Source organism: Gossypium hirsutum, chromosome D02 (genome assembly GCF_007990345.1).
Source record: "Gossypium hirsutum isolate 1008001.06 chromosome D02, Gossypium_hirsutum_v2.1, whole genome shotgun sequence".
Lineage (NCBI taxonomy): Eukaryota > Viridiplantae > Streptophyta > Magnoliopsida > Malvales > Malvaceae > Gossypium > Gossypium hirsutum.
In genome coordinates this window covers 4,544,348-4,568,580 of record NC_053438.1, presented here as the reverse complement: position 1 = coordinate 4,568,580, position 24,233 = coordinate 4,544,348, and the positions used below count along the sequence as shown (strand labels likewise).

General features: G+C 31.6%; 2 protein-coding genes across 3 annotated transcripts; both read left to right on the top strand.

The window, feature by feature from the left end:
- Nucleotides 1–8,707: 8,707 nt before the first annotated feature.
- Nucleotides 8,708–13,928, top strand: LOC107927792 (endo-1,3;1,4-beta-D-glucanase). Of its 2 annotated transcripts, none has more exons than XM_016858906.2 (7): nt 8,708–8,993; nt 9,788–9,809; nt 10,983–11,109; nt 11,442–11,532; nt 12,069–12,158; nt 12,996–13,093; nt 13,495–13,928. In XM_016858906.2, exons 1-7 carry the CDS (start codon nt 8,846–8,848, stop codon nt 13,633–13,635), a joined length of 717 nt encoding a protein of 238 aa, XP_016714395.1. In that variant the 5' UTR covers nt 8,708–8,845; the 3' UTR covers nt 13,636–13,928. The 2 variants fall into 2 exon arrangements, with proteins under 2 accessions (XP_016714395.1, XP_040944040.1); XM_041088106.1 differs by having other exon boundaries at nt 8,735–8,993; nt 11,442–11,529.
- Nucleotides 13,929–15,137: 1,209 nt separating this feature from the next.
- On the top strand, nt 15,138–21,962 carry LOC107927806 (endo-1,3;1,4-beta-D-glucanase). Its single transcript, XM_016858924.2, has 8 exons — nt 15,138–15,591; nt 17,479–17,647; nt 18,087–18,108; nt 18,854–18,980; nt 19,444–19,534; nt 19,703–19,792; nt 20,988–21,085; nt 21,636–21,962. The coding sequence occupies exons 1-8, from the start codon at nt 15,463–15,465 to the stop codon at nt 21,774–21,776; spliced, it is 867 nt and encodes a 288-aa protein (XP_016714413.1). The 5' UTR covers nt 15,138–15,462; the 3' UTR covers nt 21,777–21,962.
- Nucleotides 21,963–24,233: the final 2,271 nt, after the last annotated feature.

The following is a 24,233-nucleotide window of genomic DNA, read 5'->3' as shown; positions in this document are numbered from 1 at the left end:
TGCTTAAATATTCATGGCTCCTTTTCTACTACTCTTTAGTGTAGGAAATAAACTCGATTAAACAACGAATAAAATGAAGAAAATAAGAATTAAAAAGATAAATTTCTCAAAAGAGGATAAAAAACCACAGGTAAAAAGATATTTCATTATATTAAATGAGAGTTCAAAAGACGGAGAGAATTAAAAGATAACTCAGAGCCTCACAAGAAAAAACCCTTCGAAACAAATAACAAAGTTCTCTCAATCTAAATATTTTTATTGTATAAAACTTAGAATAACTAAGGCCCATTTATTGGCTGAAATTCGTAACATATATGACTACAACAACTATAAATTTTACATATCTCGAAGATACACCGAACCAATTATGCTAAAGTGTTCGTATTAATCTTTTGAGATAAGCATCATCGTCTACTTAAGAAATTATATTAAGTAGAGAATTTTTAGTCTTTGAATTTCATGGAAAGAAGATTCCTATTCGCCAAATAATGTCCTAAGACTGGTGCAAATTTAAATAATAAAAATAGTTGAAAATACTATGAACATTGAAAATAATTTTTAACATAAATTTTAATTAATTAAAAAAAGTTGAAAATACTATAGACATTGAAAATAATTTTCAACATAAATTTTAATTTACATGTTTATGTATTTTTTAAAATTATATAAAAATAAAAGCATTCTGGATATAATATTTTTTATTTGTAAAAGTAATGCGTTTTTTATAATTTCACAATTGAATTAAAATTAGATTGATGGGTGAAAGTAACTTAGTTAAACTGTAAAAAATAAATTAAAATAGTAACAATGTCATCTATACTATATATTAATCCCTTAACTAAGTTGTTGTCACGACGGGGCGAATTAAAATGAGAAGTTGCTTCTTTAGGCCCTCAAAAAATTATAAAATTTTAAGTTAATATGTGATAAATTATAGTTTGGCCTCCTAAAAATGTTAGAATTTCAATTTAGTCATTTTGAAAACCATAAAGATATAATCCAATATAAGGGTTAAATTGCATTTGAACTCTTATAAAAGTATATAACTTAATCTTTTCGAATGGATGGAGACCAGTTTGTGTTCTTTAATATGGTTGTCGAATGTGGGGGTTCTCTGGTCTGGTCTAGTCTTTTTGGTTTAATCGCATGACGCATATAGAAAAACATGAATCTCTTTATTTTTCAAGGAATAACTTGGAATTCTATTGAGACTATTATGTATTCGATGAGCTGGGCAAAACAATATATTTGAGCACTTAAGTAGGATTCGTTTGGACACTTTAAATCTGCTTATAAGCCTGTATAGACAATTAACTAGATTCATTTATATACTGATGGAGTTGTTAAGTTGAATGCAGGGTAGGCTGTTGTCGGGGGTGGTATACAAACAAGTTGGTCAATGGATCGTTGAATACAATTGGTATTTGGGATTTTACTCAATTTTTTATGCTGAACTCTGGGGAATTTTATATGATCTGACTCTCATCCAAAGAGAGGGGCACAAAAAGGTTTTGACCGATTCAAATAACTTAAAGGCGGTTGAAGCCCTTCAAGATATTCATCTGACTGAATTAACTTCAGTTTTAATTAGAAGGATGCACATGACTTTACAAACCATTGAGCAATGGGAAATCAAGTATATTCTAAGAGAAAGAAATCAAGTTGCGGATCAATCAACCACTGACATCAGAGAGGAACTCAGCTATGTAAGTGCTCGAAGAGTGCCCAAATGAGCTAACAGTTGTTGTTGAGATTGCTAGAGCAACAAATTATTCATTTATTTTAGATTAATTTAGTTTGATTATGTTTTATTCACCAAAAAAAAAAAGAACAATCATCATCCTCTCATTCCTCTTTATGAGTTTGCTGAGTATTTTTCTATTGTATTCTATTGTTGATTCCTGTTCTTGTTTAATAACAATAGAGCTTGTTGAATCATGAGATATACACTATATAGTGAAATATTCATAAGGATAGTGTTCGGGCTACCTATCTAGGTCCAAAGGCTTGCCTAAAAATAGTAAGGTTTGGGAAAAAATATAGGCCCGAAAAATGGTTTTGGATAAAAAATAATGTTATTTTCTAAATAGGCCGAGCCTCAGGTAGGATTTTGTTGGCCCAGCCCAAATCAACTATTTTATTGTTGTTTCACTACCATCTCGCTATTATATTGCTACTATTTTGTTATTATTGTTTGGATATTGTATAACTTTATTTTATTATTATTGCTATTATTTTAGAGGTATTTGCTTACTAAATTACAATTATTTTAGTGTCATTTAAGTATAAAGATTTTTTTTTTCAATATATTTTTAATTTGTCGGGAAACATTTATTTTAATATTTTTAGTGTATTTAATGTATTATATTTTTAAATTTTTGATATAAAAATAATCTAAACAAAATTTAATACGAGTGGGCCGGGTCAGGCTCAAGTTTATCATTTTAATTTGGAACGGGCTTAGGTAGAATTTTAGGCCCATTTTTCGGGTAAGTCTCGGACCTAAAATTTTACAACAACCCGATTCGGTCCAACCCATGATCAGGTCTAGTCCAACAGGCCTCAAGCTATTCAACTTGTATCATTGACTCGTTAAATTGATGAATATTCTAACAAAATGTTTATTTTCCAGTTATAAAAGTTATAAAATAAGTTTCAAATTAAAAAAGAAAATAAAGTTTGATTCATATAACTCTTTTTTATTTTGTGAATAATAAACCAAAATTGAATAAATTTTAACAAATAAACAAATTGGAATAGAATCGAATTTAATAGAACCAAATCGGACGTTGCTGTTCAAATCTATTTTCAAATCTATATATATATATTTAGGACCCTATATATTATGAATCTCGAACATACACCATAGTTACGAACCAATTACGCAAAAGAGTCTGTACTAATCTTTTGAGATAGGCATGATTGTCTACTTATGAAATTATATGAAGTAGAGAATTTTAATTTTTTTTCTCATCATAATCTCAAAGTCTCGGTTACTTGAAATAAAACTAAATTCGGAAGTCGGTTACACTAGAGGAAGATGATAGCACCCCGGAATCTTCGAGCACGTGAAAACGACAATAAATTAGGAAATTTAGAAAGTGGTACCCAAAAGCTGCGGAATATTTCTTTTCCGTCTTTGAATTTTATGGAAAGAAGATTCCCATTCGCCAAATAATGTCCTAAGACTGGTGCAAATTTAAATAAATAAATAAAAAGCTGAAATTGCTATAAACATTGAAAATAATTTTTGACATAAATTTTAATTTACATGTTTATGTATTTTTTAAAATTATATAAAAATAAAAACATTCTCAATATAATATTTGTTTATTAAAAGTAATGCATTTTTAGTAATTTCACAACTGAGTTAAAATTAAATTGAAGGGTGAAACTAAGTTAAACCGTAAAAAATAAATTAAAATAGTAACAATGTCGTCTATACTATATACTAAGTCATTAACTAAGTTAGTGTCATGACATGAGCGAACTAAAATGAGAAATTACTTCTTTAGGCCCCCAAAAATTTATAAAATTTTAAGTCAATATGTGATAAATTATAGTTTGACCTCCTAAAAATGCTAGAATTTCAATTTAGTCCTTTTGAAAACCATGAAGATATAAGCCAATATAAGGGTTAAATTGCATTTGAACTCTTATAAAAGTATATAACTTAATCTCTTCCCCCTTTAGAAAAAATTCTGACTTCGCCCCTACGTCACGAGTTAACTAAACATCAATTCAGTTGGATAATGACTAACGTACATTACTTTATAAAGTAAGTTATGTTGTGATAGAGGGTTGCGCGTGGACCAAGATCGAGTTGTCAAGTCATGGGAAAATCCTACGAAAGCTTTAGACGCTGAGATCTGAAACGAAACAGAAAAGTTAAATCTTAGAATTCCAAATCTAAAACAAAAACCCCAAAACAATAAAGAATCAGCCAAGAATCGAAACACTTATTAATAGGGGATTCTTGGAAACCAAGAACACGAAATTGAACTTCAAGAAATAATCCAATCAGCCGAATCTGACAATTGAACACAAAACAGCAAGTCAATTCAAAAACTCAGCAAACCGAATTGAATCAGAGATAGGATAATTGGGCGGCAAGATCAATTGCAAATTATGAATAGAAAACGTTTTCTTGCTGCCAAGAAAGGTGCCGATCAACTTCTTGAAGATTGAAAAGGGCTGGAAACGCAACAAGAATGAATAAAACAAGTTAATCAATGAATCGGCACAAGCAGAAAAATCTAAAGAAAAACAAACAACAATAAAGATAAGAAAAGTCCTAATAAGCCTTAAAATCGAAAAAGATTTCACAACTCCCTTCAAACGGCTCTAATCTCCCCTCCGATGTAAGCACACGGCAAGAAGAAGGCCGAAGATGGCTCCCACAATAAAAAAGATTGTTAAAACTACTTCTAAATAAAACTTAATAGAGAATTCTTGGAGAAACTCTAAGAGAATTTTCACTCAACAAAAATCTGAAATTTAATGTCTAATGTATAAAGGTGGCCGACCAAGCCATATATATAGGCCTCCTAACTACTTTCCTAGCCTTATTGGGAAATTAAAAAAAAAACCTAATTGTTGACTTTCAAGAGGAGTGCCGTCCAAGGCTTTTTTAATGGGCCTCTTGGACTGAATTTTTACATAGAAATTTATTCATAAAGCCTAAAAATTAAAACTAAGTATTTAAAGAATTAAAAATTTACAAATTGGGCCACTTTGACAATTTGGCCTGATTTTCAACTAAGTCTAATTTAAACTTCTTGGTTGGGCTTGGAACATCTTATTGGGCCGTATCTTCAAGCACTTGGGCTTGTAATCCGTTCTCTCTTGAAATTGGTTCGTTGATGCTCGTAACTGAGATCCAATGCGCCTTAGCTGCAAGATTCAGTTTCTTGGACCAAGATTTCCAAGATTTGAAATCTTGATTTTCTTGATTATTGAAATCGCTCAAAACAGCAAAATTGGACCAAGATTCGGTTTCTTAATTTTCTTGAAAACAAGAAAGTGAATCTTGATTTTATTTTTCCTTTTTATATGCATCTAAGGCCTTGCTAATGAAGTCTTGAACAGTTCCATTTAGTTTCGTATGCATTTGCCTGGCCTTTGACCTCGTTATTGGGCCTTGTGGTAATTTGAACCCATCACGTTCTTGAGCTTGATTGGGCCTTTGTGACTCGTATCATGTTATTTTAAGAGTATTTTTGTCTCTTTATATATTTTGTATAAGAAAATAGAAAAATACATTTACATAATAATATTTGAACCTAAGACATTATGATTTTTTAATAATTTCACTTTACCATTTACCCCTTACCAGGTGTCCAATGTGGACACCTGGTATTATGAGAAGATACTTGAGAGATGTCCGAGAATGGCCCTCCGCCTTGTATCACTTGGCAGCCCTCCATCGTACACCACCTAATTGGTCACTAGATGACTTGCCCCTCAGATGCCTTGTCCTCTAAGCCACCGACTTTTAATGAGAACTCATCTATAGTAAAGGACCACCAAGGCGTAATAACCTCGTATTACCTCGTCAAAGGGAATGACAAGGCAGTACCGCACGTGAGGACAATTGGCTTGCCACCTCACCAACCACACAAGCAAGCCACCACCCGTGCAATCAGTGACATGGCACTACCATACATGGGGATTTTCCCCAACACGATGAAAAAAAGATCTTTTGGACCTTCTCAGCAACCTTAAGCCTTTGCCTACTGCACTCATCTCCCCTTGCCTTCAGACCTTCCTCAGTTTCTTCTTACTCCTATCCATTTCCAACTCTCTACTTGTCTAGATGAACCGACCTCATTTTCACCACTACATTCTCCTCCTTTCTCTTCATTTATTGATACCTTGTATCAACATTTTTTTAATCAATTTCTTATAAACATATTTACTACAAAATTCTATTTTTCACTTATATTGTAAATGTGTCATAATCAAATCTTTACATTATTACTTTATTCCTTTAACTCTTTTTAATTAATAAAAAAATTTCTTATTAATATTTAAAAAAAATAAGACACATTACTATTTTTTTAATCTTATCAAATAATAATCATAAAAATATATTTGAGATTCCATTGTTGTTAAATCTAGAACCACAAATGAAAACTACCAAAATCGCATCGCCGCCGGCATTTAAAAGACGTGCAGTTAGGTCCAAAAAGTTCATTTTTCATGCCTCTTCCAAATAATAAAAATAATAAAAATGTTTAAAAGTAAAATTTCACAAAAAAGGAAAACCTTAAATATGTATAATAAAAAATCTAGTAATTTTCAAAATAACTAAGAAAGTTTTATAAGAAAATTCAAAAAGAATATATAAAAAAAATAAGAAAATATATTTTTGTAAAAACTCAATGATAAAAATAAACTCAAATAAAATGAAATTATAAATTTAAAAAATAATAAAAAGCAATTTTTATTTATAATAAGTGAAGGGGAAGAAAATGATAAGATTTGAATTCGTGTCATTTAGATGTTAGATCAGCACAATCGAGTACAAAGATGTTCGAACAAGTAAAATCAAAATTATTACTGCATAAACGAATTATGAAATGGAAAATTTTAGGCAAGGGTGAAACCAAAAAACTTTTTGGGGGGAACTGGAATCGAATTGTATAGTAAAAATATAATTTCATCATTTTGAATTTTGATACCCTATACCTTTATAATTTTAGAATGATTAAATCAAAATTTTATCATTTCAGGGGGCTGAAGTGCAAATTTATTATTATTTTTATAAATTATAAAATAGCCTAAATAAAAAAATCATTTTTTGGGGGTCCCCTGACTTCGCCACTGAATTCAGATATAGTCGACGAACTTAAACTAAAACCCACACATAATATCAACACATTGTGAGAATTCGAAACCCATAAATAAAGACGAATCTAAAAATTCTTTTAGGTGGAAGTCGAAATTGAGTCATAAATTTTTAAACGGTTAAAATATAATTTTATTATATATTAATTTATAATTTTATCACTTTTTGAAAAGGACTAAACATAATTTTTTTCATTTTAAGCTATAAAAGTGTAATTTTATCTTATAAATATATAAATTTATAATTTAATAATTTTTAAGGCTGTGTTTACATTTTTGAAAGGTCAACCCCTACATGCGGCTTTGCAGTGTGCCGTGCAGAACATAATTGCATAAATAAATATGTGGCAAAAAAATATGTGTGGTGGACCCCATATTTTTAGGGAAATAAATATTAAGCAAACCTTTTCACGTAAAAATTTTATATATCTTCGACCGACAATCATTTTACCAACTGCAAACTTCAATAGTCCCCAGTTTTCTATTAATAAATTAAGAGATAAAAGTAACTTTTTTTTCAAAATTTTCAATTTCGTCATTAGGTTCATGATAGTTTCGAAATTTAGTAAATTTTTTAATGATATTTATAGTTTTTATTGATTTTAATTTTTTATAATTTTTAATAAAATTAATGGTTTAATTGTTTTTTTTAAGTTTGAGGGTATTTTTTTTATACATTTTGAAAGTTTAAGTACCCAATTGAGTATAAAAAAAAGCAAGGACTTAATTACTTTTTTTGAAAAAGTTTGAGGACTTTTTGCACCCTTAAGCCTTTTTTAATTTAGTCTATGAATCTAGAGATACATTAACGTGACACTTTAATATTATACTATACCATCATTTAAAATTTAAATATATATAATTTAAAAAATAAAATATATAAAGTTTTTTAAAATTTTCAAGTAATGATGTAGAACTCGTAGAATTGTCCATGGGCCGGACCAGGCCCTAACAACATATTGGGCATGATTGATAGGTTCGGATCTGCAAAAAAATGGGCTTATTATATAAACCCGACCCGCATTAATTTTTTTAAAATTATTTTATTATATAAAACAAATTTTAAAAATATAATATATCAAATACATCAAAAACATTAAAATAAATGTTTCCCAACAAATTTTAAAAACATGTGTTCAAGTCGGGTTTGGGCCAGAAAAGCTTACTTGAAGCCTGACCCATCAAGAAAACATGCATCATTTTTTGTCCAAGCCCATTTTGGGTCTATATTTTTGTATAAACCCTCCTATTTTTTGGGCGGACCTTCGGGCCTAATCGGATGACCTGACCTACAACTCTAAGCACTCACAATATGCCTCATTCTCGTACCTTAACAGAAATCAAGTTCAGGGATCAAATCAAAAAAAGGTTGTTAAGTTTCGAGACCAATACGGACAAAACAAAAGTCCAGAGATCAATGTGAGAATTTTTTTAAAAAATTTAAACACTAAATATTGTTAAGTATAGTTTTATATGAACTCAACTTGTGCGGTAGACCCTTGGCCTCTCGCCCCCATAGGTCTCTTTATTTTGCGGCTATATTTATTTTTTTAACAAATTACAGGATTCGGGTAACAAATTCTAACAGAAACAAAAAAGAGCAAAAACAACCTTCAACAATTATAATAATAGATCATGAGTAAAATTATGCGGGCTATTGAAAAAGTAAATTATAATATTGATTTGAAAAAATAAAAATTTAAAACAACATGCAATAATTGATAGATATATAGATATAGATTTATTAAAAAAATTATGTGGGCTAGAATAAAATTTATAATTTATGATTAAAAAAGTTTAAAGACTGATTTGAGAATTAAGATATAAGTTAGGGATTAATTTACGAATAAAACCTTTTTATTATACTCTCGAAACCTCACCTATTCGCTTCCAACTTTCTGGTTGGTGCTTCTTTATATATATGGCGCTCCTGTTTGATCAAACAAACCAAGTGTAACTTTTTTTTTTATTGCTTAGGAGAAAAGAGAAGAAAACAATGTCAGGTCCTCAGTGCTGTTCGAATCCACCAACATTGGATTCTGCAAGTGGGGCTGGTCACGTTGAGAATCTTGCTGGTCTCAACACTTATGTTTCTGGGTCTCTTCAATCTAAGCTTGCTGTTTTTCTTATCTCTGATATTTTCGGTACTTATCCCCATAAGCTCTTCACAGTCGTCATTTGTGGATTTTTGAGTTATTTTGGATTTGGGTTTTGTGTGAAATTGATGAGCAATTACTCTGTTTAGGAATTAAGCAACTTCAAGGATTTCTTTAACTTTATTTATGTTAACTTGTTTGCCCTTTACAGTCTGTTTTCGAGCGTATTATATCTGGGTTTTGTATTTGATTGTTGTTGATGGATTTTCGACTCCTTCGGTAGTGTGAAATTTTGTCATTTTTTGTCATATTTTTTTGTGGGTTTTGTGTGAAATTCATGAGGAGCGGTGTGTTTAGGAATTGACCAGCTTCAAGTTTTATTTATTTATATAGACAAAAAAGGAAAGAAAGAGAAGAGCTTCTTTAGTTTTCACCCATTTTCTGCCCTTTTTTTACTTCTTTTTGTTGACCTTTTCGCACTTTGCAGTCTGTTTTTTCAACATATTATATATGGGTTTTGTATTTGATTATGGATTTTTAAGCACATATTAACTTTGAAACTAGTTCAAAAGGATGTTGGGGGTTAACGGAATTTTGGATTGATTATGGATATTTTTGGAACATACTATATGTGGGTTGTGTATTCATTACGATATAAGCATATTAGTATCTGTACTATAAATTTGTTTACTATACATTTGCTTTCATTGAGCACTGTATATGCAATTGCCTGTGTCTGTGCTATAAAGTATAGATAGTGTTGTAATCAAAATTATGATAATCATCACCACCAATTTGGATCATCTGCTAATTTCACTGTTCCTCTTCTCATGCCTTTGCAGGATATGAGGCTCCAAACTTTAGGTAAGACTAATTCTGCTATTGTGACGCTGGTTTTTGCTGTTGTGTTGCCTTTTATTATCTATTCTATGATTAATGTGAAGTCGTGTTTTTGCTCCGAATATGAAACAAGTATCAAATGAGCCTAAATGTTAAAAACAACTAAAGTGGAACGTTTCTTAAACATAACTAAAACACCCCAAATCAAATTTCCTTTGTCCCTCCAAGTATTGATGAGAGTGATTCCAAGGTCATCAAAAAGTTTCCTCACCTTTATCTGTTATGATCTGGAAAGTATGTATAGCTAAAGAAATTGTCCATCAAGCTTATCAAGGAACCGTTCATAACTTGAATGAGTAAGTCGGCAAGTAGGTCACTACCATCGAAAAATGCCCTCGCCTATATGAAAATCATGTACCCCGGCTACTAGTCTCATTAAAAGCTTTTTATATATTCTTCCTAGGTCAATAATGAGTATTACACACCATGAAGTTACCACCTAAGAATTTGATTAATACCAAGTGTGGCCCTTGACATACAAAGTGCTTCTGACAGTCCATCAACGTGGTCACACACCAAGGAATATTCTAGCAGATGACTTACTTCATTTTTTTCGATAGCTTTATGGATTCTTATACCGAGGTGTTTTCTCCTATTAAATGCTAGTTATTCTTGGCTCATCGAAAAATGCCCTCGCCCATATGAAAATCATATGCCTCGGTTACTAGCCTCATTAAAAGTTTTTATACATTCTTTCTAGGTCAATAATGAGTTTTACACACTATGAAGTTACCACCTGAGAATTTGATTAATACAAAGTGTGGTCCTTGACATACAAAGTGCTTCTGACAGTATATCAATGTGGTCAAGCACAAAGGAATACTCTAGCAGATGGCTTGCTTCAGTTTTTCAGTAGCTTTATGGATTCTTATACTGAGGTGTTTTCTCCTATTAAATACTAGTTATTCTTGCCTAAAAATACAGAGTAACCTATGATTGTAACATTTTGGCATGCCTCTAACTGATTTCTTACACGGTTGAATTATTTGTTCGAGGTTGTGATATAATGGTTTAGTCTGTCATAGGGCGGTTGTGAGAAGCCATTTTAATTTACTTACATATTTTGTTCTATCTAGCATCTTGAGTTGAACTGTACCAGCTTCTGGAACCTAATTTCAGTTGCTTTTGATTGTATAGAAAGCTCGCGGACAAGGTTGCAGCCGCTGGGTTCTATGTGGTGGCTCCTGACTTCTTTTATGGAGAACCCTATGACCCTAATAACCCTGATAGACCTCTATCTGTTTGGATAAAGGATCATGGACCGGTTAGTGGCCTTTTGACCAATAATTAAAATTGGTTATTGATCAAGTTTTATAAGCAAGGAGATATTTTTTCAATCTGTAATTTTATCTCTTTTATTTTTTTCTTCCGGTAGTATTGTGTTACGGATTCTCTAAATTTCTAGACCGGCTTTAGTTTCTTTATAGTTAGATGTAGGTTTGATTTTGAATTTGTTCTGTTCATTCAACTTTTGTTCACCATTACAGAACCTTCATTTTTCGGCTATATCTATTTTAACTAGACAAGTATCTAATGTTTAATGATTCATCACCTTTTGAAGTTTTATGCCCTTATGCATTTTAATTGCTTGTTTAGGATAAAGGTTACGAGGATGCAAAGCTCGTAATTGACGCTTTGAAAAGTAAAGGGGTTTCATCCATTGGAGCTGCTGGGTTCTGTTGGGGTGGTGAGGTTTCATTTATGCACTATATATTAAGTGGTTTCATAGCAGATATTTAGGTAAAAGTACCATGGAGGCTCTTGTACTAGGAGTCGGATTGCATTTTGCCCCTCTCTTCTTAAAAATGGGCAAATTAGTTCCTTTACATTACATTAGATGAAAGAGCAAACTGGTCCTTCTGTTAAAATCCTATCCATTTCTACTGTTAAAAACTGATCTCTGTACGTCGGCATGAGGTACACATGGCACACCATGTGTAACTATCTGGTTATTCTGTTCATGCTGGTTTTTAATATTAGAAATGGATGAAATTGTTAAGAAAAAGGATTAGTTTGCTCTTTGAACTAACGTACAATGACTAATTTGCCTATTTTTTGAATCGAGAGGGCAAAATGCAATCTAATCCCTAGAACAGGGCCCAGATATTTACTATGTTCATACAAGCATGTTCTGCACCACTTATGGCTTCAATAATATTATCTTTTCATTTAAGTATCACTTTATTACTAGATGGCTAATGCTAGGTCTTTTGATTACCGCAGCTAAAGTTGTGGCTGGACTGGCTAAGGATCCCCTTATCCAAGCAGCTGTAATGTTACATCCTTCATTTGTGACTGTGGACGATATCAAAAGTAAGATTTGAGCCTGGTTTTTTGCTGTACTTTGGGGCAAAATTTCTGGTTGAATTCTTTGTGAATTTTTTTTTTCATAGGCTGTTGCATTAAGATTCATTTTATTTTCAAGAGGCATGTTAGGTGAGCAGTTTCTGAAGTATTCATGGCATTTTTATTGAAAGATCCTTATACCATCTTATTAAAAATCTTTCTCTTGCCTCTCCTGTTGCTCTATAAGGCGGTGTTTGGTATGTTTTTGACCCATAAAACAATTATGGTAATTAAATCACCATGAGAAGAATCCTATGATATCATGTGGCAGTGAACTTAGATCATCGCCTTAGAAGGTGAGTCGTAAAATGAATTGTATTAAGTGTTAGTTTGTGAATTAAAAATTTCCTCTCAAAATGCTAATTGTTTTCAATAATGTGAAGTTATGACTATCCTCTCTCTTTTCTTTTTTTTTCGGAAAACCCTTTTTGAAGAATCAGTAAGAAACACAAAACGTTTCTCGTGATAAACCAACACTACAACTTTGCTAAATAAGTTCATATACGGCCACCTCATCAATTTACTATCAAAATGTTAGGTGTCCTAATACAATAAGCAAGATTATGCAACTGTCTCGAGACGAGAAACTTTGCCTTCTATGATGATTACTATAGTGTTTTTCCCGTTATCTATATCATGAAACTGTTTCTAGGGTACTTCGCAAAATTTGAAGTTTTGGGTTTGGTTGCAGTTATCAGTTGATTCTTTAAGAGAGCATTTTCATCCATTCTTGTGCTTTTTTGTGGTGTCTGTGTTAGGGGCAAGTCTACCTTTGTACTATTGATTATGTGTGAATTTTTGCAGGTGTGAAGGTGCCCATTGCGATATTGGGAGCTGAGCATGACCATATATCTCCCCCAGAGCTTTTAAAACAGTTTGATGAGATCTTAAAAGCGAGTGAGGTAAGAAGGCCCGATGCCTGGTTTCGTACTGTAATCTTTTTTGATTGAGCCTAAGAATTCAGTAAAAGATTGCATTTTCTTTAACATGGTATCAATGTTAGGTTTCTTGTTTGCTCCATTGAGTTGCCTATCATATGCTTATTTTGCCAGGACTCTATGGAGATGAAGCGTTATAAGTCCCACATTGCTTATCTTTTGTACTTGATTGTGACTTATATACCATATTAGGTTTGCTCGTGCCTTTTTGGCTTATTGCCTTGCACGTCAAATTGTCACGGTTATCAACTAAACAAAATATTATGCCAATTACTCGGTCTTTGAGTATGGCTTTTTCCGGGTTCCTTCTTAACTCGGTCTACATGTACTCGTTTGTATTTATTACAAAACAATCTCTGTCGCAGGTTGATAGCTATGTGAAGATATTTCCTAAAGTTGCCCATGGATGGTCGGTGAGATATGATGTCAATGATCTGGCAGCTGTGTCGAGAGCTAACGAAGCTCAACAAGATATGCTGGAGTGGTTTGCAAAGTACGTTAAGTGAGAAACTTATCCGATGGTGATGGGAGTTTATGCGTGTTATTTAGAATTCTGTCTAAAAGTATGGTCGTGTTTCTGTAGAATAAAGGTTAAATTTTAATGCATTGTGCCTTATTGCGTAAAACGGAACATTGTAACACATAGAAAAGCTTGAACAGATATGGTGTCTATGTTGTACCATTTAGCCAATGCATTGGAATTTGTTGTTTTTGTGGTTCAATATTATGGTTTGTGTAATCAGATTATAAATTCCAAGAATCATGAAAGGGCTAATCATAAATTTGTGTTATAAATTCAGCTTGGTTTTTGCCTATTAATATTCCTTGCAACTGTACTACCTGAAGAAAGTGTTCTATGGCCATGGCAAGCAAAGGTCGTTGCGATGTTGCTCTCTAGCATTAGTGCTCTTTAGCAGTAGCCAATGATTTTTTATTTAAAGGTATTGGGTTAAATTTTTTATTTAAAGGTATTGGGTTAAATTTTTTTAAAAGTTCAGCTAGCGTGTTTTAAACAATGAAGTAATGATTAGTATAGTGGATCAGTACTCATCGATGAGTAAAATATATACTAGATCTAAGTCAATCTAACGGATAGTGTTGGAGATCAGGAAGGAAAGCTGTTTGAGTTTTGGTTCACAGATTTGGACCTACAAAGTCATTTCACAAAAGAAAATTGAATTGTGGATGAGAAGGGAATGAAACCTTTCGATGGGTGTAAGTTGTGTGAATAGAAAATGCCATACAATAATGATTTTAACATTTTAATGATTTAAATGAAAGCTTTCGTCAAATTTAACCCTTAAAGTCTATATTTTTTTGTCAAATTGGTCCTTGTTTTTTTTTTGAGTTAAATTTAACTTTTAATTTTTTAAAAAGAGTCAAATTTGTCCCTCAGCCTTTTAAAAAAAGTTGATTAATTGATGTTTTGGATGAAAATAATGACTAAAACTTTAAATTTTTAAATATGACAGCTCGTATGACTATCCACATATATTTCATGTAAATTTTTAAAAACTTATTATATTTCTTTATGAAATTTTATTTCTATTTTATTTTTATAAATTTTGAATTATTTATTGAGGTATCATATAAAATAAATAATGTTATGTCAGCATAAAACGCACATAAACTGCCACACCAACATTGTTAAAAAATTAAATATTTTAGCAATTATTTCTATGAAAGAAAAATAATTTGACACTTTTTGAAATATTGATAGTTAAATTTAATTAAAAGAATAAAAAAAGTAAATTGAAAGAAAATATAAATACCTTTCAAATTTAATTCATAATCAAATTAAATTACAGTAAATCTAAATGAACTAAATTAAATTTTCCTCATCAAAATTTTTAATGCATTTCAACACACTTAAATTCATGTCCTCCTAACAATAATTCTTATACAATTTGAGTACCTACATGTCAGGACCTATACAAATCGAGTTAATATGGACAAAATTTTATATATATATATACACACACGTGCATTCCCTTCTTCTCCTGTCGATATCCACATTTTCTGGCATTTTCACGGGAGAAATTCAATATATATATATACACATACATACATTACCTTCTTATCCTCCTCCTCTCCCTACCCATGATTTCTGGCATTTTAACGGGAAAGATTCATACTGTACATTATATAAAATTGTAAAAAAATTCTCGAAATCCAAAAGATACATAAAAAAATTTCAAGAAAAATTTATAAAAGGATTTGGAAAATCAATTGGTTTCCTCCTTATCACACTCCCCATTGACGTTTTCTCATTTTCCTTTGTCCATATCTCACCCTTCTCTTTGTCCAAAAAGGAGAGATTCTCCGCCATTAATATGAGATTCCGATCAACACCTGTGCACAAATTAGCCGCGACGGTGATCTCGGCGGTTATCTTCCTTTTCCTGATACACGGCGCCCACTGCTTCGACCTTCCTGGTACCGCTACCGAGATCTTCCAAAAGGTCGAATTTCGGTTCCTCTTTTATTATGTTTTTTTTAAAAAAATTCTTCGTTTGTTTGCTTAATCGTCTTTGTTTTTTATTTGATTTCGTTTATGATTTCGAATTTTCACATCGAATCTCTGTTTGTTTTCGAATAGAATCATAGGAGAAGGAAATTAGTGAGTATTTACTGCCTGTTGTTTAAGAGACCTTTTTTAAAAATTTAATTTTTTTTACGTTAAAAATTGTAAAATACTATTTTGACATGGACACTCAGTGTTCAACTTGACTATGCTTTTTTCCTTTATGGGAAGTGAACAGTCTAATTTCATTTTTGGTCCTTTTGTTATGTAAAAATTTATGATTTAGTCGTATTTTAATTTAGTATAATTTGATCATCTTAGAATTTTATCGGTTAGTCCAAATTGTCAACGTGATTAGCTATTTTCAAAAAAGTTTTGATGTAAAATTTTTCTTTAAAAGTACTCTAAAATCTCCTTTTAAGTATTTAGCTCACATGTATTTTTTTGATTAAGTTAATCGGATAAATTTGGATTAACTAATAATATTATAAAAATTAAAATATAAAGATTAAACAGTAATTTTTGTAAAATATAGAGACCAAAACCCGAATTCGACTATTAACTTTTTGATGGCAAGAAGCAAAAAGAAAAAGATAGGCGACGTCGACATGAGCCTCGAGGTCGAAAAATAACTTTTCGAGAATTCTCGAAATTCACCCATAATGTACTTTTCCTGTAAATAATCTTTGAATTATCCCTAGTTTGAAAAAAATATTTAAATAAAAAGCCTTGTTTCAGATTCTGCTATTGTTTTTATAATTTTTATTTTTTTATCAGTTGCAGAAAAACATATTTATTTGAATTTCTAAATTTGTAATCCTTTTCAAATATAAAAATATTTTTATATATTTTAAAAATGCTTGTTGACTTGCAGATTTAGATAAAGGTGTGTTATTTATTTAATTGATAGTTTCATTATGGGTTGTTGAAATGTCATGTCATTTCCAAAATGAATGACAAAATTATAATTAGGTAATAAACACGATGGAAACTGTTTAATGTATAATGGCCAACTTTATGTAGCAAATGATGTAGTAATTATTTGTCAATCAATAATATAGGGTCCACTATATCTTCCTCAATCCTGAAGAATATTTGGGATATTTTTTTATCCGAATAAATTTTTGGATATTTTATCTACTTTTGTGAAGATTTGAATATTGTGGATTAATATGATACTTTAATTAATATCCGAGCTTTAGGATGGATATAGTCGAATAATCGAATCAAAGGTGGAATTTTTGGATATAGGCCCAATAAAATTATCTAGAAAAATTTTAAAAACAAATTAATACTAATTATGAGAAATTCATAAAGAAAATCAAACAATAAGGAATGTATAGAAACCGTTAGAAAATTAGGAAAACTTTAATGAAAATAAATTAGAACATAATGAAAAACTCTAATTTAAAAAAAAATCCAAGTAATAATGAAATTGTTGTACTGGTTTTAACCGGTTTTTTAGTTATTGATTTTTGATATTTTACCTGTTTTGGCCATTTTTTCAATTTTCTAGTTCAAACTTCAAATTATATGAATGAATCAATGTACTAATTAATTTTTGATTTAGCCGGTTGAACTCTGATTTAGTTTTTCAACTATAAAAATAGATATAAATATTAAGAGTTTATTTTTTAATTTTCAGGTAATTGATTTGAACTCAGATTTCCAATCTATGAACTGCTTACCTTTTACATTTCTTTTGAATTTTCTTATTATTAAACTCGGTATCTATCATAATCAGATATCTAGTTGGTATTTGTTTTTTATACACTGTGCTAGTGTACGTTCAATCAAAGCAACTGAAAGTTTTTTTTTTGTTTAGATAGGAGAAGAGAGAAAAATATCGTTAGCTCCTCATTGCGGCTCAAATCCACCCATATTGGACCCTGAAAGTGGAGGTGGTCATGTTGAAAAACTTGCTGATTTCAACACTTATGTCTCTGGCTCTCCTGAGTGCAAGCATGCTGTTCTTCTTGCCTCTGATGTTTATGGTAGTTATCCATAAACCCTATTTCTTTTCTTTATCTTTCAGCTTCAGTGTGAGCTTTTTTTTTTTGTCATTTTCTATTTGGGTTTTGTGTGAAATTAATGAGGAACAGTTCTTTAGGAATTGAGCAGCTTAAAGGTTTTCTGTATTCAAGCAAAGAAAAAAAAGAAAAGAGCTTCTTTAGTTTTCGCCAATTTTCTGTATTATCTTTTACTTCTTTTTTCTTTACTTGTTTGCAGTCTGTTTTTCTTGACATATTATATCTGGGTTTTGTATTTCACTATAGATTTAATTTTGGTATTTTGTTTACTATACATTTGCTTTCATTGAGCATTTTTCTGCAATTTCTAATCTCTGTTCCATGATGATCATCACCATGATGATGATCATCACCATTGTTTTGATCATCCGCTAATTTCACTATTCTTCTCTTGGCTCTGCAGGATATGAGGCTCCAAACTTGAGGTACGGCTAATAGTGCTAGGGAAACCAATTTTTTCTGATTTTTTGCCTTTATTATCTCTTCTATGCCTTTCTTATCCTTTGCATGCCAATCTTGTCAAAGCATATCCAAATGTGTTTTGATAATGTTTTGGACTTTTCTAATTTTGTTTTTCTTTTTTTCTTCATCTATTCGTACATGTACTATACGTACTTCCATTTGTCGGACATCTGTCCCTGCATGGAGGGTTCATGCTTCATAGTTACACCATAGGTTGTGGAAAAACAAACTTAGCTAGGTCCTTGACATACAGAATGCTCTTGGCAGTCCATCAATGTGGTCACACTCCATGGAAAATTCGAGAAGATGACTTATTATCTTGCTTCATTTTTCTCAATAGCTTTATGGATTCATATATGGAGTAGTTTTTTCCTATTAAATACTAGTTATTCTTGGCTTAAAACACAGAGAAACCAATGACTGTAACATTTTGAAAATTGAAATCATTGCTTTTGATATCAGAATATGGATTCTGACAATTACAACTTAGTAAATTAAGATTTGGCATTCCTCTAACTGATTTTTGACGCAGTTGAATTATGTTTTTTCGAGATTGTGATATAATGGATTAGTCTGTCAAAGGGTGACTGTGACACAGTTGAAACAAATTAAGATTTGACATGCCTCTAAATAGTTTGTTCTATCTAGCATCTTGAGTTGAACTGTACAGCTTCTGTAACCTAATTTCAGTTGCTCTTGATTGTATAGAAAGATCGCTGACAAGGTTGCAGATGCTGGGTTCTATGCGGTGGTTCCTGACTTCTTTAATGGAGAACCCTATGACCCTAATAATCCTGATAGACCTAAAGATGCTTGGATGAAGGATCATTCACCGGTTAGTGGCCTTCTGACAAGTACTTGAAATTGGTTATCGATCAAGTTTTATAAGGAATGGCATACTTTTCAATCTTTGTTTATCTCATTTTTATTCCATTTGTATTGTATTATGGACTCTAATTTTCTACACTGGCTTTAGTCTCTTCATAATAGGTATAGGTTTGATTTTGAATTTGTGCCGTTCATCCTGCATTTCTACACCATTACCTAGGGAAGAATCTAATGTTTAATGATGAACCTCTTTTGAAGTTTATGTCCTTGTGCATTTAGTTCTTCCTTTAGGAAAAAGGTTTTGAAGATGCAAAGCTAATGTTTTAGTCTCTTCATAATAGATATAGGTTTGATTTTGAATTTGTTCCGTTCATTCTGTATTTCTACACCATTATCTAGGGAAGCATTTAATGTTTAATGATGAATCTCTTTTGAAGTTTATGTCCTTGTGCATTTAAATCTTCCTTTAGGTAAAAGGTTTTGAAGATGCAAAGCTAATGATTGATGCTTTGAAAAGTAAAGGGTTTTCATCAATTGGAGCTGCTGGGTTCTGTTGGGGTGGTGAGTTTTCATATATGCACTGTACTCTTAAGTGGTTTCATATAAGATATTTACTATGATTATACAAGCATGTTATGCACCAGTTATGGTTTCAAGATATTTTTTTCATATAATTTTGTGACCATTTTATTACTAGATGGCTAATACCAAGTCTTTTGATTACCTCAGCTAAAGCTGTGGTTGAACTGACAAAAGCTGAACTTATTCAAGCTGCTGTGATATTACATCCTTCATATGTGACTGTGGCTGATATCAAGAGTAAGATTCTGCTTCTCTCCTCTTTTTATGTCAGTTATAAATTGTTGTTCATTTCACTACAAATTGGTTTGGATTTAATGACTAAGTTTAAGGTGAGGTCTCCTATGCTTTGGGGCTGGTTGAACTCTCTGTGAATAATGTGCTTAGGTTCTTGCATTAGGATTCAGTTTCATATACCATTTTAGGGATTCATAGTTTTTTAAAGGAAAGGTTCTTATACCATTTTAATAATAAAAAAAATCTCTTGCCTCTCTTCCTTCACTCTAAGGTTGTTTTAGGTATGGGGTTCACCTATAAAACTATGGTGTTTTTACATATTGTGAAATCACCAAATTAGAGAAGAACTGAACGATCTTTTGTAGCAGTGATCTTAGGTCATAGAGAATGATTAGATCTTCACCTTAGAAGATGATTTAATTTTCATTCACAAAGGGTAAAAAACTTTTGTTGCCAAGATGAAGTGAGCTGTAAAATTATACTAATTTTTTTTCGGAACTAAAATTTCCTCTCAAAATTTTAATTGTTTCATATCATATCTTACCTTCTCAGAATTATATTTTTGAATCAAATTCAAAACTAAATTCCATGCTTTCTTTTAACTTTTTTAAAAAAAAAAGTTATATATAATATAATTCTTATTTTTCAGAATTTTAATAGATTTAGTTCTGTTTTCAAATTAAAATGTTATTTAGTATTTTAATTTTAATATTATAATTTAGTTATATTAATAAAATATTACTTGTATTTTGTAGGTTATCATGTTTGAGCAACATTGCAATATTGATGACCTTGAATACCCTAATACCATTAGCACATTCATGCAACTTTCTTGAGATGAGAACTTGTCCTTCTATGATGATTGCCAAGTGTGCTTTTTCCATAATCTATGAAACTGTTTTGATGATACACTTAATGCAAAAATTGAAGTTTTGGGCATGGTTGGAGTTATTAGATGATTACTTTAAGAGAGCTTTCCTGTTTTACTAGCATTACTTAATTAGAATCTATCTTGACTTCATAGTTTATGGAGTCTTTAGCCATAGCAAACTTAGATTAGAGAATTAAACCTTAGCTGCTTTTAAGGTTCTAAGACAAATGTTTCACTAAAAATTGAACACATCAAGCTAACTACACTTGCTACATATATGAACTAGTATAGTAAAAAGCTGCAGTGATAGTGTGGGAATATTTGCAGGTGTGAAGCTGCCCATTGCGATATTGGGAGCTGAGCTTGACCATTTGGCTTCCCCAGCAGTTTTAAAACAGTTTGATGACATCTTAAGTGCGAATAAGGTAAGAAGCGCCCATGCCTTGTATCATACTGTCTGCTTGTTATCTTTATTGAATGAGCCTAAGAATTTAGTAACGAAATTGCATTCTCTATGATCTATTTGGATTTTCTGTCGATTACAATACTATTCTTGTTTAACTAACTCTATTTTCGAATGGATTTTAATGCTTTTCATTTAAATTAAGGGTTCACCAAATATAATAATTCAAGTGTGTGAGAGATCGAAAGTAAAAGACGAAAAGTGTAAAAGAACATACATTTTGAATGTGTTTGTTAATAAAAAAAAAAAAAAGAGGTGAGAACCCAAAAAAGAGAGATACCATTTTTAATTGGAATGATATGAACAAATAAAATGAGAGGAATTTATGTTGGTTCAAAATTACACATTTTTCCAAAGTTTCATTTTCTTTTTTCTCAATTTCAACTCTATCACGGAAGCATGAAAAGAAAATTACTTTTTTCTTTCAGTTTTTTTCTATCTATTTTACCAAGCACACTAACAAAAAAGATCAAATATATCCTTCTCTTCTCTTCTCTTCTCTTCTCTTGCAGGTTGATAGGTTTGTGAAGGTATTTCCTAATTGTTCTCATGGATGGACACTGAGATATGATATTAATAATTCAACTGCTGTGGCACGTGCTAACGAAGCGCATCAAGATATGCTGGAATGGCTTTTGAAGTATGTCAAGTAAGAGTCTCATTTTATGATGATGGATTATTTAGAATTCTGTTTGCATTCTACTCTGTGTTTCTGTAGAATAAGAGAGAACTTTAATGCATTGTGCTTTATTATGTAAGATGGAATGCTATAGCATCAAGATCACAAATGGTGTCTATGTTGTATCATTTAGCCAATGCATTGAAATTTATTTTATAAATTCATCTCGGTTTTGCCTATTAATATGCCATTCAAGCATAGTTCTTATATGCATCCGTCCGTGATGAGAATGATCACTACTTGGCAAGCAATGCTCCCTAGCAATAACGAATTGGTACTGTTCAATTGAATTGATTAATTTAGAAATCAAACTTGGGGACTGATTTAAAAAAAAATATAAACACATTTTTAAAATTTTAAAATTTAGTTTTTATAAGTTAGGATGAGATATACATAGTACATTACGTGTAACTTCTAATTATTTTGTCAGCTACATCGATTCTGCAATAGTAAAATAAATGAAATTTAATAGAAATGATTAGTTTGCTCTTTAATCTAATGTATAATGACTAATTTATCATTTTTAAAATAAAATGGACAATATAAACCTGACTCTTAACACATAAACGTAAATGGTACTTTTATCGATATAGAATTCATGAGGAGAAATATAAATTAGAATATTATATGTAATATTTAAAGAGAAAATTTTAAAATATAGGGGCATAGTAAAAAATACTTTTAAAAAAAGAGATGCATGACATTTTTTTTCCTGCTATTGTGTTGCTGTTTTACTGCTGTTATGTTTTTGTTTTGCTACCATAGTTGATGTATTATATTTTTTAAATTTATTTTTATATAAAAAAATTTCAGTTAAGTCAAACTTAGATTTAGCAATTTTAATTAGAACTGGACTTGAGTAGAATTTTAGACCTATTTTCAAAACTAGGCCAAACTTAAAAAGTGGATTTAAAATTTTGTTTCGACTTAACGCAATCTATGATTAATAGAATGTAAACAAAAAATGGGGTACTGGTTGGTACTAATTATGATTTTTCTTTTCTTTTTATTCTTTAAAAAGATGTTCTTTATTTACTATGATTGTGATAAAATTTTATTTAGTACAACTTGATTCGAAAATAAAAATCTTAAGCTTTTATACGTGTCCACCATTACAACTATATATAATTTAAGCCAAGTAAGAAAGGGTCAAGCTTGTCCCAATGAAGATTAGGCTCAAAATCGACTTCTTCAAGCACTTTGGGCAATGGCACCATTTGAATTTTCTTACTCAAACCAAGATGTGCCATGAGAAGTGCAACGTGGGTTAAGAATTCATCACCATACTGGAGTCGCCTCGCATGCTTTTTCCACGAACATTGAGCCGCGGCATAAGTCAGCATGTCCAGCCACATATCCGCTATCAGTTTCCATTTATCTTGGTTATCCCATTGGAACATAGATACCAAACTCTGCAAATGATTGGCGATTCCGCACCCTTCAAAGAATGCGGACTTCCTTGAACTTCCCATCTGGATTAAGAATGACCGAGATCTAATGTCCACCCCAAACAACCCTCTGACAGCTTCCTTGAATTGGACATTGTTGAGGGTGAAGTTCATCGCTTCAGGGCAGGTATCACGGAGCCTTATGTGACCAATCCCTGCGGGAAGCATTGCGGGATATAGAGAAAAAAGGTACATCATATAATCAGATAAGGCCTTAATTATCCGGCAATACGGATCGAGCAAGGCTCGATACCGGTGATTGTCGTCATGGAAAACAACTTCTGTAGCAACATGCCATAGGATGACACTGTGGGTGAATTCGACTTCGCGTACACTCCACATAATGTCCCCAGAGAGCTCTCCCATTCCTTTAATAGCACACTTGAACCTCTGTCATCCAATAACTTTGAGAGATTTTTGAACTCGGTCTCTGCGTATTTTTTTCGTTTTTCTTGGAGACCGGAGTAGATAAACTGTTGCAACTCGGGAGGTACGTCTCTCCAACCGGTCTTTAAGTACTTCCCCATACTGTCCTCAGAGTAGAGGAACTGTAAAACTGCTGCAGGATTCAGTTTCCTGGGCGGTAGGCAGTAATCTAGCAGGCTGCGCTGTGCCATGGATTGAATTCCCCTCTTGGGCTTAGTGAAACGAACCAACTTAGAACCAATACCCCCAAGACAATATTATATGATCCGACACCGTTTTCAAACCAGATTTATTCTTGACCGCTAGGAACAGCATTGCACTTGCAACTGGAATTCAACAAAAATGTTAAAGCATTGCTGTTGAAAGATTTTTCATCTATTCCGGGAATTAAGCATGTGTAAGACTTTTTAATTATTTAGTTCGTAGTTATAAGGACACTTGTTTATCCAAATTCAAATCGTGTTGCTCCACCTTATTCTCTATCATGTCTAGGAGCTTGATTTGCTTAAAATTGGATATGCCAGTGTTGATGTTTATTTGAATCTCGAGTGGACAAA

Coding starts and splice junctions, on each gene's coding strand:
- LOC107927792 (XM_016858906.2), top strand. CDS start 8,846: ATGTCAGGTCCTCAGTGCTGTTCGAATCCACCAACATTGGATTCTGCA. Junction 9,810..10,982: donor TATGAGGCTCCAAACTTTAG/GTAAGACTAATT, acceptor TTGATTGTATAG/AAAGCTCGCGGACAAGGTTG. Junction 11,533..12,068: donor TGCTGGGTTCTGTTGGGGTG/GTGAGGTTTCAT, acceptor TGATTACCGCAG/CTAAAGTTGTGGCTGGACTG.
- LOC107927806 (XM_016858924.2), top strand. CDS start 15,463: ATGAGATTCCGATCAACACCTGTGCACAAATTAGCCGCGACGGTGATC. Junction 18,109..18,853: donor TATGAGGCTCCAAACTTGAG/GTACGGCTAATA, acceptor TTGATTGTATAG/AAAGATCGCTGACAAGGTTG. Junction 18,981..19,443: donor GGATGAAGGATCATTCACCG/GTTAGTGGCCTT, acceptor ATCTTCCTTTAG/GTAAAAGGTTTTGAAGATGC.